At 38.6% G+C, this 18459-nt stretch overlaps 1 protein-coding gene across 2 annotated transcripts in view; it reads right to left on the bottom strand.

The window, feature by feature from the left end:
• fbxo42 (F-box protein 42) overlaps positions 1-18459 on the bottom strand; it is a 48322-nt gene that overhangs the window by 8829 nt on the left and 21034 nt on the right. For both annotated transcript variants that reach the window (XM_043675751.2, XM_043675752.2), the window contains exons 5-9: positions 11275-11428; positions 10075-10185; positions 9092-9188; positions 1943-1999; positions 951-1067 (exon numbers count right to left, since the gene is read on the bottom strand). In XM_043675751.2, coding sequence (XP_043531686.2) covers positions 951-1067; positions 1943-1999; positions 9092-9188; positions 10075-10185; positions 11275-11428 — 536 coding nt within the window. The remainder of the gene's footprint in view (positions 1-950; positions 1068-1942; positions 2000-9091; positions 9189-10074; positions 10186-11274; positions 11429-18459) is intronic.

Genomic DNA, 18459 nt, shown 5'->3' with positions numbered 1-18459 from the left:
AACTCTATGCTTTTTTTAGATTAGATTAGATTCCTTACAGTATGGAAACAGGTCCTTCGCCCCAACAAGTTCACACCGACACTCCGAAGAGAACGCACCCATCTCATTCCCCTACCCTATATTTATCCTTGACTAATGCATCTAATACTATGGGCAATTTGGCATGGCCAATTCACCTGATCCATGCATCTTTGGAATGTGGGAGGAAACTGGAGCACCCAGAGGAAACCCAAACAGATACAGGGAGAATGTGCAAACTCCACACAGATAGTCAGCCAAGGTGGGAATCAAAAGTGGGTCCCTGGCGCTGTGAGGCAGCAGTGCTAACCACTGAGCCATCGTGCCTCCCCTTTTGAGAAACGTGGCATTCTCGCAGAGAAAAGTAGAATTAACATGTCGGGTTCAACAAGACTTGTCAGAAGACTTTTCTCTACACACAGATGATTGGACGGTAAATGGCTCCAATAAAAACATTGGTTTCATGGACTAAGCCACAAGGCCCTAATCAAGCCAACAGAAATTCAAATACTAACCTTTTTATTCTGTTTCATTTTTTAATGCACAACATTTCCATCCTCTGCTTATGATGCTAATATCTGGCTGTAGCACAGCAGCAGATGTCAGTTATTCTTCAGTACATTACCCAAGAGCCTGTTTGTGTGTTATTTAACCACAAATGCATCTTGCATCAAGATGACCAACACTGGCATATGTGCATTCTGGTAGGGTTTACTGCACGGTATCAAAGGCAAAGACACTAGCTAAAGTGCCCTTCTTTTACTTCAGAAGGGCAGTCAACTGTACCAATCAATCAATCAGCCCAGCGAAATTCAGCGAAATCAACATACATCAAACCCAGAAAGTTTTTAGTCTATTCTCAGTTAGTCATGAGATTAACAAGTTAAGTCACGACATTTCCATGTTTAACTTCAAAACTTGTGAAGACTTACCCTACAGGCTGGATGACACCATAGCTCTGGTGCCCCATGCTCCTCATTCTCCACTTTTAGCTGTTGCCATGTCCAAGGTGTGCTGTTCATGTGTAGCAACCAGGCATCCTTAAACAGCTGTTTCAGAACAGTAATTAAACAAGTTTTAATATATACAGAGAAAGCATGCTGACATGGTTATTTAGCAGGCTGGTCCCAATCAGCTATTAATTAACACACAGCACAAACAACCCTCAGCCCAATTTACTATAGCTGGGAGAAGTCTACCAAATTGAGATTTATTTCCATGAAGTGAAGTGTAACATCTTAAATAGGCTACTGTTCTTTCATGTAACTGAGATGTGTCTCTTACATATACAAAAGTTGAACACGTACAGTTATATATATGAATCTTATATAGGGGACAATACAGTAGTTTATTCAAAACATGTTGATTTTCTAATTTCCTACAAAGCCTGAATTAAAAGCCCGAATAAGAACCTGAATTAAGCCATCAATAAGCTCTTACATTGTCATGCATTAAATGCAGGAAATGTAGAACTGGAAAATGATTAAGTGCAATGCTGGGACCACTAGATTTATAATTTAGTTGACGGCCTTCCAAAATGTACAGTACTATTAGGATCACTGCCTCCATTCCGCTGGTGTTTATTTTTGGCAAAATTTATTTTCATGCGATTTTTAAAATATGGTTTAAATACTGCTGATCTTAAAACTAAACTAAAAATCAGCATTAGTAGTATGACTTTAAATTATGTGGCTATAGTCTCAATGTCTCAATTACTCAAGTAGTATTGACCCATTCAGAATTTGCTTATCTGCATATTAAAAGCAGAAAACATTTGAAAGGATTAAGTCACTTTTCTTAAAGGCTATTTTCCAAATTTTTACATAGCAATCTTTGTAAACTTCATCACATTCCTCGCCCAAGCTCTCGGGGTGGTAAGCAGAGAGAAAATGCCTCAATACAGCAAAGGGATATAGGTACTCACTGCATTGGGTCCTCCACAGCCTCCCAGGATCAGGATAGTTTCATGATCAATAATAATCTGAATAAAAGTGAAAATGTTTCTTTAGTAAATTAACACCATTGTCCATTTTAAACTACAGAGAAGTTACATTAATTATTTGGTCTTGAGAGCTCCTCTGAGACTACTGTTAAAATATAGGACACATTTCAGTGTGCTCAAACTGACCCATTAAATCAAAGGTAAAATTGTGTTCACTGTACAACCATACATTAATATTGCAAATTAATAAGGTACAGCATGACTGAACATTAGGAGTTGGACTCGTACACTTAATCATTTCCTACTGAAATTTAATGTTTAAATTCTAAATTTCATCCAGGCTTAAGCAGAAATATCTCAGAGTCTCAAAGGGTGTGCAGCTGAAGTTAGCTCATTTAAGAAATTACCTTATACTGGTTTCTTTGTACCTGGTGCTAAGCTAGCTCAGAACACATAAATACTTGTATCTCAGTCTAGGAGCTGATGAGCAAGGGAGTTAGGGTAAGCAAGTGCTTCTTTGCTTCTTCCATTTTTTTCACTCTAAGAATTACTTCTTCCTCTACTAGAAGGAAAAGGAGTTAGCTGTTTGGCGAGTATCAGCTAAATTTCTAAAGTGCAAAGTGTAGCAAAGGCACTGTCACAAAGGTTAGTACCATTTTTCATATATTTGAAAGACATAATTGTTAATAAATAATTTTTTTAAAAATTATAATCCAGTAAGGATGGCAGGAGCAGTGAGGAGCCATGGCTACAGAAGTTGGAATTTCTTGGATGTCAACAAGGTTCAGGTAGGCACATCTGCAATAAATGATTGCAGCTCAAGGAACTTCAGCTCAGATTCAATAAGCTTGAGGCCATATTGCAGATGGTGCAACACAACAGGGAGGGGAATCATTATCTGGATGTTTTGCACCAGGAGGCATAGGATCTTTCGTTTTGCTCAATTATCAGGAACAGAGGAGTTTGGCTGCAGTGAAGAGTAAGGAGACCAGGAGAGGAGCATAGGAACCACAGCTTTGCAACTGACCAACAATTTTGAGTATTTTTATCAACTTGTCCAGATGTAGGAGTTGCAGGATAAATGAGCAAACTGACCATGGCACTATTGTAAAGAAAAGTATCCTAATTGGGAGGGCAAAAAATTGACACTATGATATCAGGGATAAGTTCGATAAGGAGAATTGACACTGATCTCTACTGAAAAAGAGCGAGTGTCTGGAAGGCTTCATTGTCTGCCCATTGCCAAGGTTCAGAACGTCTGCTCAGGGCTTGACAGGAAATTATGGTGGAAAGGGGAGGACCCAGTCGTTGTGGTCCATGTATGTACCAACAACGTAAACAGGGGAATGAAGAAACTTCTGCATTGTCACTATAAGGAGCTAGGCAGCAAACAATGTCGAAATTCAAAAGGTAATGATTTCTGGATTGTTATCCAAGTAACAGGAGTCAACGGAGGTGCAGTGGCAAATATTTAAGGGATATTTCAAATACACAGATTAGATACATTCCATTGAGAAACAAAAGTTATAAGGAGTGGACCCATGACCTATGGTTAACTAAAATATTATAAAAATGGTTGTACATCATATTGTTTTCACTAAGTTTCAAAATGTAAAGGCATAAAATTGTGCTTGATGGGTGGGTGGTCGGAAGATTGGGCAGAAAATAGAAAACAGCAAAGACTGATCAAAAGATTAATAAGGGAGGAAAAGTAAATTGAGAAAGAAAGCTAGCTAGAAATATAAAACATGGACAGTAAGAACTTCTATAGCCTGTCACCTCTTTTTTAACTAAGTGAGCATCAGTCTGACAGAAAATGTGGAGAATAGAAGATGTCAGATGAATTGAACAGGTGTTTTGTACTTATTTTCACTATATAGGATACAAGTAACATTCCAAGATTAGCTGTTAATCAGTAATGGAAGAGAAGAAGGAACTCAAGAAAACTCCAAACATCAGGGAAGTGGTACTGAGCAAACTGTTGAGCAGTTTGACAAGCCCCTAGATTCGGATGGACTTCCTCCTCGAATAGTAAGAGAGGCGAGTGAGATAATTGATGCATCGGTTTTAACTTATTCAAATTCCCTAAACTTGGGGACGGTTCCATTAGATTGAAATATAGTGAATGTAACTTCATTCACAATAGAGAGAGAAAGCAGCAAACTCCAAGCCACTTAATATCTGTCAAAGGGAAAATATTAAAGACGTTATAGAAGCGCATTTTGAAATATTCAAGGTAATCAGGCAAAGGAAAATCACGTTTGACCTTTTTTTGGAACTCTTTTAAGTAACACCTGCTGTGGATCAAAATTAACCTATGCAAGTCCAGCACTTGTAATCCCAGCAGGCATTTAATAAAGTACCACATCAAAGATCACTTCGTAAAAGGGGTACCACATTGGCATGGATAGATGACTGGCTAGCTAACAGCAAAGAGGTATAAATACATCAAATTCTGACTGGCAAGATGTAACAAATGGTATGCTGCAGGGATCAGTGCTGGAGCTTCAATATTTACAATTTTTATAAATAGCTAAGATGAAAAGACTAAATATATGTTTGCTAAATTTGGTAATTACACAAAGATAGGTAAGAAAATGAGTTATAAAGACATAAAGATGGCTACAAAGAGTCATAAATAGGTTATGTAGGTGGCAAATGGAACATAGGGAAAATGTGCCCATTTTGGCAAGGAGAATTTTTAAAAAAAGCATATCTAAACTGTGGGAGATTGTAGAACTCTCGAGATACACTGAGACCTGGGTACCCTAACACATGAATAGTAAAAGCAGGCACAGCAAGTAATTAGGTAAGGTAACAATATTGTATTTTATTGTGAGGGGTGTTGAATATAAATGTAAGGAGGTTGTGCTTCAGTCATACAGGACATTGGTGAGACTACATCTGGAGGACTGTACACAGTATCAATCTGCACATTTAAGGAAGGATGCAAATAGATCAGAAGCAGTTTGGAGAAGACTACATAGACTAATACCTGGAATGGGCAAATTGTTTTATGAGGAAAGGTTGCAAAGGACACGCTTAGTTCTGCTGGAGTTTAGAAGAGTAAGAGGAAACTTAATTTAAATGTACACGATCCTGAGGCATCTTAATGGGTATATGTGGAAAGGGTTTATTCTTGAGACAGAACGTAGAACTAGGGATCACTGTTTAAAAATAAGAGGTCACCATTTAAGACAGAGTTGGGAAGACAGGTTTTCTCTTCAAAAGGTGTTAGAAGTAGAATCTTTTAATATTTATAAGATAGAGGTGATAGGTTCTTGATAGGCAAATTGGACGAAAGATTATTTGGGGTTAGATGACAATATGGAGAAAGAAATCAACCGTGACCTTACTGAATGGCAGAGGAGGCTCAAGCTGCAGTGTGACCTACTCCCACTCCAAGTTTGTATATTCCTATTGTACACCTTGCATTAAAGTTCTCTTACGTTGCCGAGATCTAAGCACAGAATATTTGGCATATATATTTAAAATCATGGGAAACAATTTGTAATTCATGTTGTCTTTCAAACTCCAAGAATATTTCAAAGTGCTCTGCAGCCATTTTAAATCTCTACAAAATGTGTCACTTTGTAATGTAGGGAAAGAAGCAAATTATGGTGCACAGCAAGATCACACAACGCAATGACTTGATATTTTTCTTCCACAACTTCTGTTGAAGGAAAATATCGGCCAGGATAGCATCTCACCCAAAAAAGCAGAATGTTTTAGAATGCAGCCCTCCTTCATTATGGCAGCAAAGTAACAGCATAAACTTTATAATCAAGTCTCAAGATGAGACTTACATCCATAACAGGAATAAGTGAGGACTGCAGATGCTGGAGATCAGAGTCAAGAGTGTGATGCTGGAAAAGCACAGCTGCTCAGGCAGCATTCGAGGAGCAGGAGAATTGACATAGAGAGCTTAAGCTTAAGCTCGAAACATTGATTCTCCTGCTCCTCGGATACTGCCTGACCGGCTGTGCTTTTCCAGCACCACACTCTTGACCTGAATCCATAACATTCTGGCTCAGAGATGAGAATGTTGCCATGGAGCCAAAACTGACACACCCTGATATTAAACTGTGTCTGCTTTACTGGGATGGCCAAGGTGAGGAGAGATAATAATCATCAATCCATTTATCAATAACATCTCAAAATAATGATAATTGGTACTCAATTTTTTTTTAAAGAGGAGACAAGATGTCACATACCAAACATGCATGCTATCACCTGCACATTACTAGTATACATAATTCTGTGCCTTAAAATGACTATAATTCGATATGGGTGAGAAAATAAGAGGCATGGAAGAACAAGAGAATCAAAAGTAAGGTTGAGAAAAGGAGATAAGGTAATACGTAGAATAGAAGAAAAGTAAATATAAGGGAATAAAGTTAAAACAAAACTATAAATGAAACAAAATTAAGCAATGAAGTGCCACAAAGAACAAATATGTTTCTGATATTCTTACTGAAATGGAACGAAGTGAAAGTAGGCTGTGGGTCATGTCATTTTAGAACTTGATAAATTGATACCATATGACTGAATGAAGCTACCTGTACATAAGCATTTAATCACCCTGTTATATCATGTAGATTCACAATGCCATCTCATGTCATATACATACATCTATACCTTAAATTTTTTGCCATGTCATCATGGGTAAAAACCTTTAGCTTGCATGACTGATGATAAAGTAATATCTTACAACTAAACAGGACAGTACTCCATATCTTGGGATAAAAGATAAACCTAGATATACAGCACCCAGATAAAACAGCTCCTTTGGCTGGATAAATGTTTAACCTCAGAAAACCGGATATCTTATCAATTACAGAAATTTGATTTAGAATGACACCAATGAAGATCACATCTCAAATGCACATTTCTCAGACCATTAACAAAAAGAAGCAGCACACACTCAACAACCATAGTGTTAAAGATTTAGATGGAGACAAATTTGTTAAGTGTGTAGAAGAAAATGTTCTGATTCAGTATGTGGATGTATCTACTAGAGAAGGTGCAAAACTTGACCTACTCTTGGGAAATAAGGCAAGGCAGGTGAATGAGGTGTCAGTGGGGTGCACTTTGGGACCAGTGACCATAATTCTATGAGTTTAACTTAGTGATGGAAAAGAATACAGCAGATATGAAAATTGAAGTTCTAAATTGGAGGAAGGCTAATTTTGATGGTATTAGGCAAAAACTTTCAAAAGCTGTTTGGGCTCAGATGTTCGCAGGTAAAGGGATGGCTGGAAAATGGAAAGTCTTCAGAAATTAGATAATGAGAACCCAAAGACAGTATATTCCTGCTAGGGTGAAAGGAAAGGCTTCCTGAAGAAGGGCTAATGCCCGAAACGTCGATTCTCCTGTTCCCTAGATGCTGCCTGACCTGCTGCGCTTTTCCAGCAACACATTTCCATCTCTGATCTCCAGCATCTGCAGACCTCACTTTCTCCTGAAAGGAAAGGCTGCCAGGTGTAGGAAATGCTGGATAACTAGAGAAATTGAGGGTTTGGTTAAGAAAACGAAGGAAGCATATGTCAGGTATAGACAGGACAGATCGAGAGAATCCTAAAGAGTATAAATGCAGTAGGAGCACACTTAAGAGGGAAATCAGGAGGGCAAAAAGGGGACATGAGATAGCTTTAGCAAATAGTGTTAAGGAGAATCCAAAGGGTTTTTACAAATACATGAAGGACAAAAAGGTAACTAGGGAGAGAATAGGGACCCTCAAAGATCAGCAAGACAACCTATGCGTGGAGTCGCAGGAGATAGGAGGGATATTAAACAAGTATTTTACATCAGTGTTTACTGTGGAGAAGGACATGGAAGATATAGAATTAAGGGAAATAAATGGTGACGTCTTGAAAAATGTTCAGATTACAGAGGAGGAAGTGCTGAATGTCTTGAAACGCATAAAGGTCGATAAATCCCAGGACCTGATCAGGGGTATCCTAGAACTCTGTGAGAAGCTAGAGAAGTGATTGCTGGGCCGCTTGCTGGGATATTTGTATCATCGCTAGTCACAGGTGAGGTGCCAGAAGACTGGAGGTTGGCTAATGTGGTGCCACTGTTTAAGAAAAGTGGTAAGGACAAGCCAGGGAACTATAGACCAGAGAGCCTGACATAAGTGGTGGACATGTTGCTGGAGGGAATCCTGAGGAACAGGATTTACATGTATTTGGAAAGGTAAGGACTGATTAGGGATAGTCAACATCCCTAATCAGGCTTTGTTTCCTCTTCTTAATGGTAAGGTCCTAGGGAGTGTTGTTGAACAAAGAGACCTTGGAGTGCAGGTTCATAGCTCCTTGAAAGTAGAGTCGCAGGTAGCTTGGATAGTGAAGGCGGTGTTTCATATGCATTCCTTTATTGAGTATAGGAATTGGGAGATCATGTTGCAGCTGTACAGGATGTTGGTTAGGCCACTTTTGAAATATTGCATGCAGTTCTGGTCTCCTTCCTATCAGAAGGATGTTGTGAAACTTGAAAAGGTTCAGAAAAGATTTATAAGGATGTTGCCAGAGGCTTATAAAATCATGTGGGGCATGGATAGGATAAATATAGGATAAATAGACCAAGTCTGAGGTGTGGGGTGAGGGGTAGGGGGTAAGGGGGTCCAGAACTGGAGGGCATGGGTTTAGGGTGGGAGGGGAAAGAAATAAAAAGAGACCTATGGGGCAACTTTTTCACGCAGAGGGTGGTGCATGTATGGAATGAGCTGCCAGTGGAAGTGTGGTGGCTAGTACAATTGCAACATTTAAAGGGCATCTGGATGGGTATATGAATAGGAAGAGTTTAGAGGGATATGGTCAAAGTTAGAGTAGTGCTGGAAAAGCACAGCAGGTCAGCAGCAGGAAGGGCTTTTTCCTAAAACATTGATTTTCCTGCTCCTTGAATGCTGCCTGACCAGCTGTGCTTTTCCAGCACTACTCTAATCTTGATTCTAATCTCCAGCATCTGCAGTACCCACTTGCGCTTAGAGGGATATGGGCTGGCAAATGGGACTAGATTAGGCTGGGATATCTGGTCGGCATGGATGAGTTGGACCGAAGAGTCTGTTTCTGTGCTGTAGATGTGTATGACTGAAAGAAGCATATCACCAATGGGCCCCTCTCTTCCTCTTACCTGGGACTGCCCACCTCTTGGATGGGGCATGCTACCTGACGTCACCGGCTTGGACCAGGCCCATTGTTCCATGTCCAGGATCCAGACCTCGTTACTCCTGAATAATTATAACAGCACAGGGCAGGTCAGAAATACAAAAAGGTTAGCAGATAATACAAAGATGAAAAGAGGAAGAACAAAAAATAATTGAATCAAACGAGTTAGTTAAAAGAAGCAAAGAAGAAATAAAATAATAGTGAAACAGAACAAGATTAATAGAACAATGAACAAGTTCATTGAAGTTTAAACTGTAAAGAATGTGCACAACGTATAATGCTTCGGTGATGCACAGTTTACTGCACAATTTCAAGATAACACAAAAGTGATCACAGGATGCATTTGAACTGAACCTAATCAACAAGAAAATGCACTGAGAGGCGGCAAGTGTCTTTAACTTTAACCCGGATTTCACCTACAGCCACAATTTCTAATTAATGAGATAGCTGGTCACTTGAGTTATATTAATTTAAGTTGATAACAGATCTCTCAGCACAAATTAACTTGTAAAAGCTCACCAGAAGTCCTAGCTGTGCAAAAGGCTTCTCAACAGCTGATGTTTTGATGATTTTATGCTTCATATGCAGCTCTTGGATACCAATTATACTTGCGGTTCCTCACACAATGGCAATCCAAGCCTAGTGATGCCATTGGGACTGAAGCCCAGCAACTCCACAGAGAAGTGTGTGGAGATCAAAAATCAGGTGCATCATGTCACACAGCTCTTGGAAAGTTCTGGCAGTCATTTCGTTGTAAATCAAGGAACAACATGCACAGAATGCAAACTAGATAACCCATTGTAGGTGTCCTCAAAATTGACCCCAAAATACCCCCAAGAACGAGAAGAGACACATTTAAAGGGTGGGCCAATTTAAATACTGATCTCATTGCAAAACCTCAGCACTGAATAGTTTCTAATTCTACTCAAATTCTCTAACTATACATACATTTGTCGAGATCCTAATGATCCTCCAAACACAATCATTTTATCTCCAATTACAGAGGATGAATGGCCAGCCATTGGAGGAGGTCCATGAGTTGTTACAATACAGTTCCACCTAGAGACAAAGAGAAGACATTTACTGAACAGAAAATGTTCATAAACCAACCACATGTTCAGGCATTATCCAAAACGCCAGGAAGGGGATATTAAAAGCAATTTTCTCCAGTTGATTTCAACCAGGGATACAAGAACATTAAGTACACCCAGGCTAGTAAGAAAATCTGTTTAGTTCCATACATTAAGTGAACCCTGGTGTTAATTGTTGATTAACTTCTGGTTCCTTGTGAACTCCAGAACCCAGTGTGGTAATATTTACCATTCAGCCTGACACATGAAGAATAGCCACTTATTAAAACAACTGGAAGGTGGCTGACCTTCTTGAAAAATGACCCAAAGCTGTCCCATCACTGGAAGACAGAAGATGCAACACTTAGCGACTGAGGTATATTATCCTTCTTTTACTCACAATGACCAGCTGCCAGATTAAAATATAATATCTCCTTCTTGGGAAGCGACACTAATAATTTGGTCCCCAGGATCAATTTGTAGTTACTGGAAGTGGTGCTTCTGAAAAAGGAACCAAACTGAAATAAAGTCATGGACTCCCTAACAGAAAGCCTTTCTCCATTTCAACTTACAAATTTCTCTCAATGGATAATGTAGTTTCCAATTATACTTCAATCAAGTAACCGTGGAATCAAAAGCAAAAAAAACCTCCTGTTCAATTTTCCACTCGTGAGATGCTCCATTTTTGCCAATATTGATTTATGTTCATCCAGAAAGACTCACCGGCTGCACTGATGTGTAACAATTTATTTCTACTTCAGGGAGACACCATAAACTTGTGTTTAGCTTTAATGTTTCCTCAGCTTAGAAGTGTGTTTCAACATAGATTTTAAAAAGCAAGCAGGGAAAAAAAATTGCCAGCTAAGTCAAAAGGAGCAGTGCCATAACACAAGTAGATCTAACTTGAATTTAGACAGGATAGAGGGTTTTTCTGTAGGTACCTGATTACTAGAGTCATCTAAAGCAGTAAAACCAGTTGTCTCTCAAAACAATATGTAACACAAGTAGTTTAATTAAGCTCCAGCTCTAAGGTGCCTCACTAATACATTAGCATCTTAAACAATAATGAAATCTTTACCAGTTCTTTGAGGGTGAGTAAGTATGTATTTCATCAAAAAACCTCTCGGGTTGATGTAGAGGATATGGGCTTGGCCTGGTCCAGCCTCCAAACAACACCAGAAGGTCTTTGTACACAACTAATGTAGCTCCAGCCTTTGGAGAAGGATAGGAACCTGCCAACAGTAGGGAGGGAAAAATAAATCATGTTTCTATGTAAAACATCTGAACAAACCTACATAAACATTTATTTCAGGAATCCAAGTTTATCCAATCTCTCTTTATAGCTAATGAAGAGAAATTTAAGTTCAATGTCTGGCCTGTGCTTAGCTAGTTAATTCCAGGACCAAGTGGCACTTATTACAACTAGCTTGAGTAGCAAATAACACTTGTGACAAGGCGAGTACAGAAATAATGCAAAAATATCAGCAAGATCCTACTTAATGAGTCCATCTGGAAGTCTAGTGTGCACTAATATTGATTAAGAACAAGATCATCTATGCTACTATATTCTCCATATCAAAACATGCTTATACTCACTGTGTATGCTGATTTAAAAAAAGTCACCATCTGTTTGAGGTTTGACACTACTTGTGCAACTTGATCTAGTAAGGGAAATAATTTCAAAAATACTTTCTATTCTACATGATTACTGAAGCACTATGTCTGTGCGTAAAAGTATTACTGAGATGGATTAAATTGAATATACTTTTTATGCATTCCCTGGATGTAGATGACATCGGCGAGAATAATCCCATTAAGCTACATCAGTGTGTAATTTTAAGGGCAGTGCAGTGCAACAATCTGGCTGCATATAGTGTACAGAAATTAAATGGACCATTGCTGATATGCCCAGTTCAACCCCGAGACAGATAGTGGGATTGAACTCCTGCAGTCTTTATGGCAATCCATGATGGTACTTGTGGATACAAGGATTATGACCTACCAACAGTGATCGAATGGCATATGTTCAGGTCAGAATGCTTTGGGACTTGCAAATAATGGTGCTCCCATTATAATAAAACTCTTGCTCTTCTTGATGCTCGATGGTGCAGGCTTGAGATGTGCTGTCAAAGTAATTTTGATGAGCTACTGAAGTGCATCCTGTAGAAAATAAGTACAGCACCCAAGCATCAATCGAGCCGATAGCTCAAATCTGGATAGTAGCACTGTTTTACTTGGTGCTGAGATTCATGTGGGTTGCTGCAGATGCACCCATCTATACTTTGCGCTTTAAGAGGCAAAGATATGCACAGTTAAGCTGCTGATTAATGGGAACCCCTGCTGCAAGGTATTATAGGCATTTGAAGAGGAGGGGGAAGTAGTTGGGTCCTCTTTTGCTTGATAAAGCCTAGCACACAACTGACATAAACATTGCCAGCAATTTGCCAGCCCAAATTATAAAAAACTTAAAGTATATTGATCACGTACAAATAACTTTTAAAGTTATGAGTAAATCAAAAGGTTGACCAGGTGATAAACTGGATGATCTTTGGATAAACCAACTCAAAATTGGATTTAAAAGCAATTTTCTATTTTGCACCCTGTAAACATGACATAGCCCCTCATATTTCCATCATATCTCACATATATGATTTCCAAAAAATGTCCACACTTAACATGCAAATTACAATCAGCATGACCTACTCGCGCACTTGGAACAACCATTAGTTTCTTGACTCTAAATTACAGTCTAGTTAAGGTATATTGCATCACGACACTTTTACAAACTACAAGCAATTTTAACAAAGAATTTCTAAAATGGACATTCTATTTTAAGGGAGTTGTAGCACAGTCCAAATCTCCTCCCCAGTGCACACAATTAATTAATGTTTTCAGGCACCAGAGGTTTACCAACAGATTTGCATTAATATCTTGAGAATACACATAAGATGGTTTGAAAACCTTCTGTGGTAAGTCACAACGACCGCATGTAAATAAATCTTACATTGTTACAGACAAATATTGAGTACAGAATTTCAAGTGAGGTTGATGCTAATGAAGTTGGAAAATGATGTAATCCAGCACTTTCTCATTAAGAATACTCATGGTTGCCAATAATCATCCATGACAATTTTTAGTGAACATGTATTTGAACATTGTTCTATGATCTCATTCCTATCTTCTGCTGTCAAAATTATACAAGATTTGTGTCAACACAAATAGTTTTGGTAATAAAAAGTGCTGGAAAAATTCAGCCAGTCTGACAGTATACGTGAAGAGAGAAACAAAGTTGACATTTCATGTTCAATATGGTCAATGATGTTAACTGTTTCTCTCATGAAAAATATTGCCAGACTTACTGGTTCCTCCAGCATTTTCTGTGTTTAGTTCAGATTTTCAGACCTGCAATACTTTGGTTTTGTGCAAATATTTGATTTTTTCCAGATACAAATGAATAAAGATTAGCTCCTTAAGGCAATAGATGCAGTAAAAAAAAAATTAGAATAGTTTCAATCAAATTACTAACATTGTCACTTCCAGGCTCATGTCTGCAACAAGAAGTCCATTTCCTTTTTATTTCACAAGGGATGTGGGCAAAGGCCAGCTTTATCCGTTTCTAATTGTCTCTTAAACTGAGTGACTTGGTAGGGCCATTTCCAAACACAGTCAAGAGTCAACCACATTGCTGACAATCTGAAGTCAATGTGGACCAGCCCAGGTAAGGATGATAACTTTTCTTCCCTAAAAGACATTAGTGAACCATATTTTTGGAAAATCAATGTCAGTTTCACGGCCACCTTTACTGAGACGAGCTGTTTACTCCAAATTTATTAACTGAATTTCAATTCCAGCAGGTAGCTCAACGGGATCTGAACCTGTGGCCCCAGTGGATGAACCTGGGCCTTTAAATTTTTGTCCACTGAAATTCCCACTGTGCCACTGTCTCCCTTAATATACAGCATTGAGAAGCAGACAAAGCATACCAAAACCACAGGGAAAATCTTGGAGCAAAACTAGCAAGATCACATTGGTAAACACTTAAAAAATGAAAATCAGGACGTGCTAATGTAAAATTTCACTAGTTTTCAAGAAGGCAAGAACTCAGTGTCACAATAAAGATGCTGTTCTGCAAATACTGAAACACGAATCTAAATTATATCCTAGAGCTAGCATTAAAACACAGACAGAAGGATATTTAATGGAGTGTTGGATTCTTTTAAATAAACATGGGCAGCCATGACAACAGACTGGATCTCAGTTGTTGTTTGGTGAATAAATCAATGCTCAGTGACTGACAGCAGAGTGCCCTGATCTGCATTCTCTTGAAGCAAGAAACTTGTCTTGGGCTGAAGCACTTCTAGTGAAGAGATTTTTCTTACAATATTTCTTAAACAGGTAAGCAAGGCAACTCCCAGAAGATTTAAGTAATTTTAAAAATGGCATTGCCCCTTCCATCTGACATTCCCAGACAAGCTAAATTTTAAAAATTTTTTTCAGAAACGCAAACTTGTGATTAATGAAAGATCTACTCTGATTTCAGCTCAGATTTTTAGACTGATTCATTGTCAAAGCATTTTTTTTTTCTGGGCTATGTTAGGGATGGGGGAACCGAACAGAACCAAGTTCACACTTGTAAATGCAAAAAAGACCTCTGCTTGCGGTGGCAACAGATGCAAAACAGTGGGTTTCTGGTCTTTGCAAATGGAGCAAACCCACACTGTCATAATAAAACACGAGTTTATCAGAGAAAACAAAGGCCTGGTGTTATTGTTCCCTCACTGGAATTAAAGATCCGTGCTCTGAAGAGTCCAGGAGAGGTCAAGGAAACAGATAAAGAAAAAACAAATTGAACTACATTCAGCTTTATAACAGTCAGCTACCTCAATCATAAAAGAAAGAGAAAATCATTGAATCAATTTTTATTCTTTGTCAAATATGATGTTAACAGGAATAACAATTATTGACACTACAGCTGTCGTCAGACCATGGGGGATATCAGCTAAGTTGTTCCTTCTTTTCACTATTGAATGACTCCTGATTAAAAAGAGCAGCTTTTTGAACAATGGACAAAACTATGGCAGCTAGTGTTCAATGTGAATAGATCCGAAATCAACCACTTTAAATTTAAAAGAATATCAGACAATTTTCTAAATGTTGGGTAACTAAGACCTAAGAAGGTCCAAGTACGAAAGTAAAAAGGCAGTGTACAGGTGCAAATAAAATAATTTAGAAGGTTAATGTAACGTTGGCCTTCATCTGAACAGGGTTGCATTACAAAGGGATGGAAATAATCAGATTATACACAGCACTGGTTAGACCCCATCTGCAGTACCACATTGAGCTCTGCCCACTTCACAAAGAATATGCTGGCCTTGGAAGGGTTTCAGCATACATTTATAGAATGGTACCAGGACTACAAGGCTCAAATAGTAAGACTATGTTTCGTAGACTGGGCTTCTATTCACTTGAGTATAGACAATTAAGGGTGATCTAATTAAAGTGTTTAAGACGATTAAAGGATTTGATAGGGTAGATAGGAAAGAAATTATTTCCTCTTGGCGAACAGTCCAGAACACAGGGAAAACTGTTAGGATAAGGTTAGGCTATTCAAGGATGATGTCAGAAAGCATTACATCTCTTTTGAATTTCAATCCCCTTAAAGCAAATGTAAGAACACCCTCCAATTGCAGCAGTTAACTCTCCTTCCTATGTTATGCATGCAGCAGCAACTGAATTTTGAAACATATTTATCCATGTACATTAGCCACAATGATGGTTAAAACTAGTGGTCCTTGGACAGTGGCCTAAATCACAGGTCAGGAAATCACCTCATGACTATCTCAAGCAAATCTGCATTAACATCTGAACTGACAATTTACCATCGCAACATGTAGAACCAACAATTTCCTTACAAACAAGATATACATTACCTGAGAAAATTCTGTATCAAACAGCCCTGAACATGCCTTCACAGTATCTTCCAAACATAAAAACATATCTAGAAAAAACAAGGGCACATGAACACCACCAGCAGCAAAATTTGCTTCCAAGTCACACCTCATCCTGACTTGGACCACAACTGCCATTCCCTCACTGTCACTGCGTCAAAAGCGTGGAACTCCTTTCCTTTCAGCATCAAAGGTTCACCTACACCATATAGACTGCAGCAATTTAAGATGGTGCCTCACCATAACTTTCTCAACGGTGAATGGGAATGGGTATCAATACTTATGCTTGTCAGTGACACTCACATCCCATGGATGTTAAAACATGCAACCTGCTGAACATGAGGAGAGTACAGCAACAAGTAACATTATTTACTGACTCCCAAATTAAACTGTCAAGTGAAGACTTTTCATAAGCTTAAAAAGTGCAAAACAATTAACAGAAAAAAATTGGAACACCCAAATTATTTAAGCTCCATTTATCAAATTTCAAACTTGTTGTGAGAATGTATAACTGGAAGTCAATAAAAATGAATATATCATACAGTATTCTAACAATACAATGCACCATAAAAAGTGTAATGCACTTGGATAAGAAAAGGAACATTAAATCCCACACAGCATGGCACAAATATCCAAAAATCCAAAGTAAATCCCAAAATAGTAGAACACAAGTGGAAGGTTGGCATAAAAGCATAACCTAAAAACTAAAAGGAGAAAGTGAGGACTGCAGATGCTGGGGATCCGCACCAACTAACCCAACCGCCCTGTGGCTGAACACTTTAATTCCCCCTCCCACTCCGCCAAGGACATGCAGGTCCTTGGCCTCCTCCATCGCCAGACCATGGCAACACAACGCCTGGAGGAAGAGCGACTCATCTTCCGCCTAGGAACCCTCCAACCACAAGGGATGAATGCAGATTTCTCCAGCTTCCTCATTTCCCCTCCCCCCACCTTTCCTCAGTCCCAACCCTCAGACTCAGCACCGCCTTCTTGACCTGCAATCTTCTTCCCGACCTCTCCGCCCCCACGCCCTCTCCAGCCTATCATCCTCACCTTAACCTCCTTCCACCTATCGCATTCCCAATGCCCCTCCCCCAAATCCCTCCTCCCTACCTTTTATCTTAGCCTGCTTGGCACACCCTCCTCATTCCTGAAGAAGGGCTTATGCCCGAAATGTCGATTCTCCTTCTCCTTTGATGCTGCCTGACCTGCTGCGCTTTTCCAGCAACACATTTTTAAGCCCTAAAAACTAAAAACCTTATAATGCAAAACCCATCATTCTGTTGTATATAAAGCCCAATATATTTCTGATGAATACTGAATGCAAAAGACTACAACTCAAAAGTTCAATCCAAAAGCAAAATCAAACTAAACACAACATTCAGAAAATATAATTCAAATTAGTACAAAATAATAAACTCAAAGCATGAAATGCAACATAATTTAAAAATGAATGCATTATTTCAAGGTAAAACAAAGTCTAAAATCATTTAAGGTAATTTTGTTTACAATGCAAAATAGAATCCAAACCATGCAGTACAAATTCACATCCAGAATGAAATATGAGAAAGTACACCACAGAACCAAATTAATGCGGTAAAAAAAACCTATTACAACATAGAATTACTGTAACGCCACTGCAGGCTATTACTGATCCCTAAAGAGGGCGAGACAAATCCAAGGAACTTAGGTCACAGTTTGATAAAAGGAAAATGCTAGAATCTATTAATAGGGACATGGCAAAGGCAAATGGAAAATCTAATACAACAGGACATAGTCCATAGAACAGAATTATGAAAGGATAGCAACATACTCCCAACCAAGACAGTGGGACAAATCCTCCAGAGACATCTATTCAAATCCCATTATGACAGTTGTGGGAATCTAAATTCAATTAATCTGAAATCAAAGACTAGTCTGAGTAATGATTGTCACACAATTAGCAGGCTATTATTAAAATTCTATCTAGTTCAATTATGCCCATCAAGGGAGAAAATCTGCCATTCTGTCTGGTATACATATGACTCCAGGTCCATACCTATCAATGGTCAACTTCTAACTGCTCTCAAAAACATTCAAACAAGTCAGTCAGTCAGCCATATCAAATTGCAGAAAAGTTGAAAAAGAAGTGTGGTTACAGAACTGCTGTGCTTCAAGATCACTCATTACCTTCTAAAAATGGTTGAAAGATGGGCACAAATGCTATGACACTCAAATCCCAAGAATAAAAAAAAGAAATTTGATCAGCTTTATCAAAGTCTAAGTTGAAGAATAAATAAGGGTCCACCATTGATAGCAGTGGACTTTATTTTCAA

This window comes from Chiloscyllium plagiosum, unplaced genomic scaffold (assembly GCF_037043375.1).
Source record: "Chiloscyllium plagiosum isolate Xiang-an unplaced genomic scaffold, Cpla_swu_hap1 HiC_scaffold_37, whole genome shotgun sequence".
NCBI lineage: Eukaryota > Metazoa > Chordata > Chondrichthyes > Orectolobiformes > Hemiscylliidae > Chiloscyllium > Chiloscyllium plagiosum.
This window is presented reverse-complemented; position numbering and strand designations above follow the sequence as displayed.